Source organism: Octopus bimaculoides, chromosome 19 (genome assembly GCF_001194135.2).
Source record: "Octopus bimaculoides isolate UCB-OBI-ISO-001 chromosome 19, ASM119413v2, whole genome shotgun sequence".
Classification (NCBI taxonomy): Eukaryota; Metazoa; Mollusca; class Cephalopoda; order Octopoda; family Octopodidae; genus Octopus; species Octopus bimaculoides.
The window spans coordinates 25549659-25561570 of record NC_068999.1 but is presented as its reverse complement, the minus strand read 5'-3'; the positions used below and the strand labels follow the sequence as shown (position 1 = coordinate 25561570).

Genomic DNA, 11912 nt, shown 5'->3' with positions numbered 1-11912 from the left:
GTATGTATATACCATAGAAGTAATGCGAAAAATAGTCAATAAAGCCTTGAAATACACACCTTCAAGCCTTTTAATCCTAATCCAGGTTCTCCCTTTTGTCCAGTTCGCCCACTTGGGCCTGGTGTTCCTCTAAGACCAGGAACTCCAGAAAGTCCAGGAACACCAGGATCACCCTGAAAATAAAAATAAAATAAAATAAAATGTGTGAAATTTATTGAACTTTTATATTTTTTTACAACTCCATGATCCTGAGCTAAAATCTATTTTTTTAAAACTATTTCAGCTAATCATCTCATTATCCTGTTTCATCTCTGCAAACATTTGTTGATACAGGTGTTCAATTATCTAAGTGATACAAGTGTTCAATTATTTAAGTGATTTACTCAAATAATATGAGATTCAACTTCAAGACTGATAGAAAACCCATCATATAGAGGAATTAGAAAATTTTGAATATTAGCATCTGACTCAAGTTTTATGCAAATTAGACACATTTTTTTCCCTGCCTCCCTGACACAAATCATTTAAGTATTAATTAGGAACAGTACTGGCTTTAAGCTAATTTGATAAAAGCAACTTGAGTAAAATGGCTTATTTGAAGGCTTAATTCAATGATAACTAGGTCTGGCACTGCTTAAAATTTTTGTATCTAAAATCTAACAGTGGAACAATGAATGAATTTTGAACCTTTTTAGTATTTTGTTAATTTTCCATTACATAGGTGTTTTGAAATTCAGATATTTATTTATACAACCTATGTAGACTATTATTATTGTTGTTGAATTGTTCCACTCAGTGGAGGTTGATTATTTGTATGGTAAATAAGAAGCTACAGAGTAAATATTGCAAAAGTTGTTAATTTTTAACACTTTTAGCTCAGCACTACAAACTGACCCAATTCTCATCATTTATGCAATGTCTCACCATTCCACACTACAGTACTTGTTCTACATCTGTTATCTGGACTTGCAAGAGTAATATATATGAACCAAGGACACAGTGCAGTGATAGTAACAGTTTACAAAGTATTGAATATTTGGCTAGTTACTGGAATCTTATTGATTTCTTAAGTTGCAATTATCAATTAATTTAGCAATAATAAAATTTCTGATAACTTTTCAAATGGATAACATGCTATAAAGTGAGAGGAGAAGAGGTATGATACAAAATGTAAACACATAGTCTACTACACACTAAAACTATAAATCAAAAACACCTGAAGACTGATGACTGAAGAATGATCAATAAAATAAATGTTTTACCTGAGTTCCATTGCATCCATCTAGACCAGGAGAACCACGGGGTCCAACAGGACCAGGTACACCCTAAAATGAAAAAGAAATAATATTAATATTGAAATTATTTAACTGTGGCCTATTAATAATATTGCTGATATTCCCTTTGAAATTGAGAATGATAATCAAGCAGATTCAACTTCTGTGGATTCACATGTAACTTAATATGCTAAAGTGGAATCCAAAATTCATGTGCAGGATAGCTATTTGTTGTCCCCTATGAGAAGAGTTGATGTGTTGGTTATCTTGCACAACTTTCTATTCTAACTTTTACTCTCTAAGATGTTTACTTCATGTGCTGTATTGAAGTATTAGGCATTGATGCCAAAATGACTAGGATTCACAAACAAATTTCCATTGGTGATTATTATTATTATTATTATTATTGTTGTTGTTGTTGTTGTTGTTGTTGTTGTTGTTGTTGTTGTTGTTGTTGTTGTTATTATTGAAGGTGGTGAGCTGGCATAATTGTTAGCGTGTGGAAAAAAATGCTCAGCGGTATTGCTTCTGACTTTACACTCTGCATTCAAATTCTGCCAAGTTTGACTTTGCCTTTCATCTTTTCAGGGTCGATAAAATAAGTACTAGTTATGCACTGGGGTCGATGTAATTGACTAGCCCCAAACTTTCAGGTCTTGTGCTCATAGTTGAAAGGATTATTATTATTATTATTATTATTATTATTATTATCATTATTATTGTTATTATTATTATTTAGTTAGTTAGTTAGTTAGTTAAGGATTAAAGAGCAGACCCTCCGTTCTTTTATTTATTCAGGGCCTCCAAGATTGGTGGGTAGAAGTGGAGAAGTTATCTTTAAACTGGAGGCCTAGCCTGAAAGTTTTCCACAAAATGAAATGCACTAACTTTGTCTGAAGACCAAGTAGTTGCAATAAACTTGGTGTTGGGCTAAGACTCCCACCATTAGATATAAAACAATTAATAAATTATTGACGATCAACTGTTACTAAATAAATTATTCAAATGTGTAGAAAGATACTTTTAAATATACAAAGATTTTACACATTAAAAGAATTAGAAAATCTGAAGCATACATACTGGAATTCCGTTCACACCAGGGAAACCTGGGATACCAATTTTTCCCTGAAAATAACAAAGTTTGGGATCAACTAAGGTTGAAACAAATAAATCATTCAATTTTCAAAAGTTAAAAAAACAAAACAAAACATTATTACCATATTATTACAAAAAGTTACCAGATGAATATAAAATGGAAAAGCCATTTTTTTAATGAAAGAATTGTGAATTATTTTTCTGAATGTCTTTTTTCTTTGAATTTAGAAGAAATATTAAATATAAAATTAAAATATATTACTCTGTCTCCTTTTAAACCAACTGGTCCTGGTGGCCCTGCTCTCCCTTTCTCTCCTTTAGGTCCAATTAGTCCTTCGGGTCCTGGATAGCCACGGACCCCTTGAAGTCCAGGTGGTCCCATTGGTCCATGGGGACCCTTTACATAAGAAGAAAAAGAAAATTGGCAAAATATAAAATTAAGTTACAAAGCAATTGACAATGTTATTTCAAAGCTAAAACTACAAGAATGTTTTAAAATTAAAATTTTTCTTTCCTTTGTTCTGTACACACACACATACACACATATATCTAAATCTATCTATCAAGTATTGCTTATGGTCATCTTAATGTGGCAGTCATGTGGAAGTGATAGCATGAATACCTTGTCTTTCAGATATCCCTAAAGGAAAAAGTCACAAGGCGTTAGGCTGGAGGACTTGTAGGGAGGGGCAGACTATCACTGGCAAATCATTTACCCAAGCACAGCCAATTCAGTGTTCTGGAAAATACTTGTTTAGGTAATTGTGTAGGTGTCTATGCCAATGTGGCCAGTCCCCATCTTGCTGCATAATGAAGTTAGGTACCTCTTCTTCCAACTGGGCAATAACCAAATGGACAGTATGTCGAGATGGGTATACCCTGTAACAGAGGACTCGGTGAAGAAATAAAGCCCAAACACTCTTTGGTTTGTTATGATGCAGAAAACTTTTGGAAAATCATGTTTACTTTCCAGTATGGCATGTGGATCTACCAAGCCCTAAAATCTCAAATTATGCCAGTTCACTTTGCCTCTTAGGTGAAACCTAGCTTCGTTAGTAAACATAAGTCTATCAGTGAAACCATTCAGCTTGAGCGGTGCTTGCAAATCCACACAGAACTCTCTTCATTTTGGTTTGTTCTTTGGTTTTAGCTCTTGTGCCATGTGAAATTTGGAAAGTTTGAACTCCAAATATTTGTGTAACACATGCCACCTATATTGGAGGGAAACTCTTCACCTATATTGGGGGGAAATAAATTTCTGTAGAAAATATTAAGTGCCCAGCCTGTCAGCTATTTGCAACATTATTTCTGTATAAATTAGAAGTGAAATTTGTTTATTTGACAGTGCATACTTGCTGCTGATGATATCCAAATACAAAGAATACAGAATCAAGCAATTCCACCACCACTACTGGATGCTTTTCACCTGCTACTGATGCTTCTGTGCTTTTTAGTACTATACATCTCTATGTGATGTTTTCTTAAGATGAATAACACAGTGTTGTTGCTTTCTTACAGTATATCCTCATTAAGTAAGCTATACAGGATGCTTTACAAAAGGGTCTTTTCTGTTGCTGTCAGTTTTCTATTTTAAAAAAAATTTGTTCCAATTGTTTTCAAATTTGGTGTACTGATTTAGTTTTGTATGCTAATTATGAAAAGGAATTTCATTTTTGCCATAAATAAATAAATAAAGAATTAATAGCTTTTAAAGTTGGCAAATTTTGAGTAATTTTAGCTAACTGAAAGCTACTGGTGCTTGTTTCCATAGTAAGAAGCAAAGCTGTAATCTGCTTCCAGAATCACCATAACCACCACAAGTATCTTCTTTTAATCTGTGTATTTTCTTTGACGATGACCCTAACCCTAATATACAGAATCTTTTTGTAATTTTTCGAAAGCAAAAATTATTTCGTTGAGAATTATTTTTCCTTTTTATATTATTTAGATGCCTGTTTTACCATTTCAAATGATTTTATTCATGAAAACTAATTAAAACTTCTTTTAATTTTCATCATCGTAATGTTTTCAATTTGTTTATCAATATTTTGTTATTGTAATGTTTTTGCTTTCATTTTGTGATAGCTATCACACAAAACTGCTAGCTTCCAAATTCTGTCTTCTAACTGGGTAAAAATTTTTCTAAAATTTTAAACCTCTGTAAAATTTTTCAAAATATTTTTTTCTGGAATAAATGAATCACAAAATCAGATTCAGTGTGAAAAATTACATCAATGTATCAAATTTGAAAATTTTCACTTAATTCTAAAACTTCAAAATCTTTGACAGCGACAGAAAAGATTAAAAAAATAAAAGAAAATAAGTAAAGAACTGGATCAATTTAATACTCCTATAAAGTATTGTATATGTGAATGGAGTCATAAAAGAAAGCTTAACCCTATAAACGATGGTTGCAAGAGTCATCTCCCTTAGACATTTTTCTTTTTCAATACTTAACAGAAAATCTCAACATAGAGCGTTTTGTTATCAGACAACATAAGGAGGTCGACGAGCTGGCCCATCGTTTGCCCATCGAACAAAATACTTAACAGCATTTCGTCCAGCTCCTGACGTTCCAAGTTCATATTCTGCCAAGGTCAGCTTTGCCTTTCACTCTTTCAGGGGCGATAAGATAAAGTACCAGTCAAGTACTGATGTCAATGTAATAAACTTCTCCTACTTAAAACTGTGTTAAAATTAGAAAGAGCGGTGGAGTGACAGAAGCTATATAGTGGCACTTTATAGGTCTAACAACATTTAGTGTTTCATATTTCTATATTTTGAGTTCAAAGAAACATTAGCAAATTACTAAAATAAAGTAAAATTAAAATCTTCTACTATGTGTATGTAGTATATGAAACACTTTGCTCAGAGCCTCACTCAAGTATATTTCACGAAATGAAAAGATGCTTTTATTGCTTGGCATTGTGCAATATTTTTTTAATATATATTTATTCTGTTTTGTTCTAATTTGGCATTATTCCAATTTATTAGCATGTGATCTGCTCCTGTCTTTTTTGCTTGCAAGTTTATACTGTTTTTCTTGATTCTTACATCAGTTCATTGTCATGAGAGCAAAACTACGTCTTATATACAATTTTATGTCAAGTCAAGTGTTAACATTTTAGAGAGTAATAAGTTTTTCCATTCAAAACCGCTAAATCTAGAGTATTATATTTCTTGCATAAATCAAAATAAGTAATGTAGTATCAATATTATACCTCCCTAAGAATCAATTGGTTAATTAAAAAAAAATATATAATTTTTTTTTTCATATTTTGTTATGAATAAGTATAAGACATTTCTAAAGGAAGCTGAAGATGTGTTGAGTAATTCACAGGGTCAAGCAAGGTAATTCAGATGGGCATGTGAAAGATATAATGTCAGCAATTATATTTAAATTCTTTTTAAATAAAATTATAAGCTGCAAGAGTAAATTGTCACATTACATAGAGGAGTAGCGAAAATGACATACATATTCATTTGTAAAACATTCTGGCAGATTCAAACATGAATATGTTTATTGTTGTTGCATTTTGTCTTTAGAGAACAAGTTCTCCTTTCTGAAGGTGTGTGTACACAACACTCAATTCATTGAATTAACAGGACTTTGAGACACTGAGGTGTTTTGACTTGGTTGTGTCTCTTCTGTCAAAGTTACCCAATCTAAACAAAACATTTTTTTTTTCAAAGAATTCAGTAAACAAATTAGTGTATAAATCACTAAATTCACTTCTTAATTAAATTAATGGATTTTTTAATGCATTTAGTATATTAAAAAATTCTTCTGTGTTTTTCCAGTAAGAAAATGAAATTTTCGATTATTTGAGATTAAATAACTTATTTGGATATTTTTCTTTGAATTATATTTTAACTCTTAACGTCATGTTGAACACACGGTGATCCTGTAATGATTTTGTAGAACAGATATGAACGATAGAAGACAGGAGTTCTCTCCCTTGTTAATTTAATTCTTGGGATATCATTTCAGGACTGGTCGAGTGTTGTAGTTGTGTATGGTAATTAAGAGTTAGATTATAAATCTAATTAAATCTGAACTTCAAGTTTCATATAATTATCAGTATTTAGAGTTAAAGTTCATATAATGAATTGGTTTATTTTTAAATATGTTCTTTAAAATACTTGTTCATCAAATGAGAGGTTGGTATAGAAGTATGATTTATACAGAAGTTTGGTGATTATCTCATGGCAAAATTCTTAAAAAATACTGAACAACTGAAGAATGAAGGAGAGGAAAAAAGGTGGGGAGATCGTGCATTTTGCAATTCTATTCAGCGTGTTAATTTTATAATACATGGCTTGTATTTTAAAGAAGTAATGCATTTATTCTCTCTATTCAAAGCAAAGATAATATGTTAACAATATATAAAAAGTGCTTTTCAAAAGGAGACTGTCAAAATATCTTTCCTTCATAACTCAGGAGTACATTAGAAGTAATGGAAATGCTGAAAGATGAAATTTCCCAGATTTCTTCTCATGACTAGTGTAAAAAATTAAAAATTCCCACTTTGACTTCTCTTGTGTAGCAAATGAAACATTTACATGAAATTTTGATCTCTTATAATTCTTGTCAACTTTTTTTTTATTTCTTCTCTATTATTTAATAAATAAAGTGTAGTAATCACTTAGGCTTTGAAGGCAACATCCAAGTTATTCTTACATTAAAAACCTTTGATATTCAGGATGGTGTTGTATCAAAACTAAAACAGCATTATTTTTCATAAACCCTAAGTGGAAATGTTTTGAATAAAATTCTTTAATTTTGAGATTTTTATAATTAATTTTACTTTTGTGCATGTCAGTATATTTACTTCTTTTTATTCCTTGATATCAATTGATCCAATAAATATTTTTTTGCCTAAATTTTTGTATATAGTACAATATGAAACAATTTTAAAGTGTTTGACATGATCTTGTTCACTTTGAAGGCTGCAGTTAATTTCATTTTACATACATACATCTTGGAGAAATACCTAAAAAAAGACCCTTGTATTAGAATGACAATAATAATTTCAAATTTTCTTGAGTTTAACTTTTTAATAACATTTAATTGTTTTACTCCTTAGAAAGTGGCTGTCGTTAAAGTTAACTTTGGCTCTGGAGTTCTAGTAACTCTTGAATTCTTATAGTACTAGCTCTATATAAATCCATCAGTTCTTTTAGAAATCAAAGATTTTGATGAAAATGCTGTTAGTCTTGTATTAATATCATAAAAATATAACTATTGCATAAATTTGGATGAAACTTAGAAGAAGCTGTGATTATTGGTGTACATTGCAAATGTAGTTTCTATTATTATGTCACTGTCCTTCACACAGGTAGGCTGAATAGAAATAAGTTGATTACAAATAGATGTTTTCACATAAATTTACAATATATTGATTCCTGGGCATTGATTTCTTGTTTCAGAGTGGATTTTCCTTTCAGTAGTCTTGGTAACTTGGAAGCTGTGCAACTCCCATCACAACCAGTACTCTGATATATGACTTCACCACCTCCATTGATGATGCCTTAAGGCAGTATTTTCTTCAACTTTATAAGTCCAGATATAAATTCTAGTCAGAATATCTCTCTAATTATTTTCTACAACTAACTTCAAGCTATCTCTAATTAAATCATAAGTAATATTTCTGAATTCTAACTCACCACTTAATGTATCACCCTACATGATGCTTGAAAACTGAAGCAAGAAAAACAGCCAAAGAAATTCACTGAATAAACAACAAATATAAGCACATGAGGTAAACAGGAAGCCTTTTGATGAGAAGTTCTTGCTAAAATGAGGCCAAACTTTGTTTCTCACACAGTATAGTTCTTATCTCAGTTCCCTGTTTTTTTTTGCCTTAAGCAATGACAAGCAGTATAGTTATGTGCAGTTCAGGACTTGGCAAAAGTTGTGGGTATTTGAAATATAGGGAGTTAAGAGTTAATAATAGAAATTATTTTTGCCAGTCATTTAAATAGAGCATACATAAATAGATACGTACACATGTACATTTTTATTTTAAAATTTTCATTTCAACTAGTCATTACTGGAAAGTGTGTGTAATAGTTGAGAAACAGCTTTCATTCCAGGATTTAATGTCAGTTAACCACAGCCATTATTTTTAGGAAAATTTAAGCTGGACAAAAACTACATCTCCTCCTAAAGAAATTCACAACTATTATCACTATCCACAGCTTGTATTTACAGCTTAGTAGACTGAGTCAGTGGAAGCTAAGACTTTTGTTTCAGGGCACAGCATCATATATGTGACTAACAAAAAGTTTCAGTGATAGATTGTGAAAATTCTTTTAGCTGCAGCTCTCAAATATTACGAAATACTTTGTTAGTGTGTGATTAATTTTTCACTAATGATGAAAATCAAGGAAAATTATTTCTCAGCATAGAGCAAAGAGCTATGCTTTCTTTCTTATGGAATATTAATTCTTGTAATCCATGAGTTGATTCCAAATTTTACAAAACTTGTTTCAGGCATTTGATATGCTGATCAAAAAACAGGATTAAAAGAAAACATAAAAATGTATTTACCCGAGATCCCTTTTCTCCAATACATTTGCAACTGTTATTTCCACATATTCTTCCACATTCTGGATTTTGCTGAAATCATAAAAAAGAGGGAAAAAAATTAATAAAGGAATAAAGAAATCATGCTTCGACTCAACACTAAACATACTAACCAATCTCTGTTCTTTTTATATTGATGTGTAGACCTGGTCTATCCCTTTCTGCTCTTAGTATACAGACATGTAACCCCAGTCCACCCAGTACCTTCTCTCATAAGATGAATGGGCAAAAAGAAAAATCAAATTAGTTTCATTTTTATTTTAAGCAAAAAAGGAATATATGATGATATGTGATGGAAAGAGAAATTAATGGAAGTGACATAAGATAAATGTTTCTAGAATTTAGTAAAAAGAACATAATCTTGCTAACATGAGTTCCCTTGAAATCAACTAAGTAGAATAATGTAGGAGGTGATTTCTACATTATATCGTTAGTCACAAGAAAACACCATTGGAACTTTATAGCACATACATAAAGACCAAAAGATATTATCACTTTTTGTTCTTTCCATGTCTTCTATAGTGACCACTGTTTAGTGATAATTCTTAAATTAAAGAAATGTTTGTGTTTACAAAATTGTTTAGAATTAGGAATTATAACCCTAATTATATTTGAAGAGTTAATTGTATACTCCTAAATGTGTACAATTAAATAAATCTAAGGTGTTGTTTTGTAGCAGATGAACTCTTATTCTGTTTAGAGAAACTATTCATGTAGTATTTGAACAAACAGAAATGTTACTGATAATATTTGGGACAAAATAAATACCTTACAATAGTTAGGAATGAAATTTAAATCTTGCAAAGATAAACTTTCATCCTTTCAAGTTCAATAAAATAAAGTTCCAGTCAAATACAGGAATCAGTTTAACTCCCTATATCTCTTCCTACCCCAAATATATAACCTTGTGCCTGTGTTTGATATCAGTATTGAAAAGCCTCGCTTGTGATGAGAATGTTGTGACCTCGAGATAAATTGAGATTCACTAGCATAGAGATTGTTTATAGATGCAACAAATGTAACATGTTTTCTGACGTCTGGTAATTGATTTGGTAGACACACACAAAATTATCCACCATCTTTCCAACAACAACTTTGGACACCTTTTTGAATTCCATATGTCTAACACTAGTGGACATGCTTACAAAATCAAAGAAACAACACAACAGCCATGACTTTCAGAAACATCTTTTCACAGAATTGCTGAACCATGGAATAAACTACTTGCATCAGTTGTCACACTACATCCTTCAAAACTTCCAGTGGTTCCTGAAATTCACCAACAGTACACCTGATGCCCCCCACCCCTGTTTCTTCTTCTTCTTCTTCTTCTTCTTCTTTGTTAAGACTTTTTCACTGGTCACTTTCTGTGCATATTCTATGTACTATTCATGCAGTTTTAGTTACTTTTTCTAATGAGTTGTAGTGCACCTGTGCACTGTATACAATGACTTCATTACATATAATATAGTGATAAATTCTCTCTCTGTATGTGTGTGTGTGTATATATATATATATATATACACTAACACACGCACGCATACATACATACATACATACATACATACATACATACATACATACATACATACATACATACATACATACATACATACATAAGAAGGTGAGATGACAAAGGAATAAATGATTATCATATGAGCTAATGAAGTTCATAAGATAATTGTTTACTCCTTCGTCATCCCATCTTCTTATTACCACCCTGTACTCGACTAACACTGTTCTGAAGTGTATGTATGTTGACTTCTACACTAAGTTATTAGTCTTGTAATACCTAATTGAAATATATATACATATGCTGCGCAATTTCAGAGGCATAATTTAAGAAAAGTATTATTACATTTCCTAATGCATAATTAACAAGAAATACTGGAATATTAAAAAGCTATGAAACAGTTGTGCTCTTGTTTTTTGCTAAAATATCTCTAAGCAAAAAAAAAAAAGAGAGTCTTCTTTACATTAACCAAGCCCCATTACTAACAAGTTTGAAACATGTGGTCTTGATTTTGAGAAATAATGTTGACAACATATTTTTCTGACATCTTCCAGTCACATCTCAAAACCCTTACACAGTAACCAGTACCAAGGTATTGATACACAGAAAATGTATGTCCCAAATTGGGATGATGCATTGCCAAATAGCTACCGTAAAGAAATTGTGAAATATCTTAAACATAGAAGAAAAAGCACAACATAAGAAAATGATATTATTTTTGAAACCTGAGAAAGAAGATACTGTTTTTCACAAATTTATTGTCATTGGCTAAGAGCAGTACTGCACACTATACATATACCCCTTCCCTCATCATCAGCATACACTATTTTTTTGTAACTATATACAAAATATTGTAAACTTTACACATGCACCAAATTGATTTAATTTTTCTCAATAATCTGAAGGTGGTAATGTTATTGCAATGTCTTGACCACACACACTTCCTCCCTCTCTGTTTCTATTTCTAGCACTTCTCTCTCTCTACCTAACCTTTTCTCTCTCACCTACAAAAATATATTTAAGAAGTGGGTTCCTGTTCTTTGCAGAATGTATAGAAATTACTGTGTAGTGAAACTCTTGAAAGCAATTATGGAAGCAAGTGAGTTATGAGCTGAACAATATTAATCTTCTCCTTGCCCCAACATTACTAGCTACGATAGAAGATTCTCATTAACAATAAGGAAGACGTTCATGGTGCTATGTAATCCTGCATCAGTATCAACAGCAGTGCAAAATCACTGGAGCCACATGCACTCCTCAGATCAAATACACATACCTTTGTATATAGATATATTACAGGAATTCATCTGTGTGTGTGTATGCAAAGGTATTTGAGACATTTACACACACACACACACACACACACACACACACACACACACAATACATAAACAAATGCATTGATAGACAACCACCACTTAACAACCGTGGTGACAGATAT

The 11912-nt window shown here is 31.4% G+C and overlaps 1 protein-coding gene across 1 annotated transcript in view; it reads right to left on the bottom strand.

Annotated features, from left to right (window-relative positions):
- The window catches only part of LOC106877515 (collagen alpha-2(IV) chain), a 68528-nt gene extending 59537 nt beyond the window's left edge, over positions 1-8991 (bottom strand). The window contains exons 1-5 of the mRNA XM_052974643.1: positions 8923-8991; positions 2632-2766; positions 2355-2399; positions 1263-1325; positions 60-173 (exon numbers count right to left, since the gene is read on the bottom strand). Coding sequence (XP_052830603.1) covers positions 60-173; positions 1263-1325; positions 2355-2399; positions 2632-2751 — 342 coding nt within the window. The 5' untranslated portion in view covers positions 2752-2766; positions 8923-8991. The remainder of the gene's footprint in view (positions 1-59; positions 174-1262; positions 1326-2354; positions 2400-2631; positions 2767-8922) is intronic.
- Positions 8992-11912: the final 2921 nt, after the last annotated feature.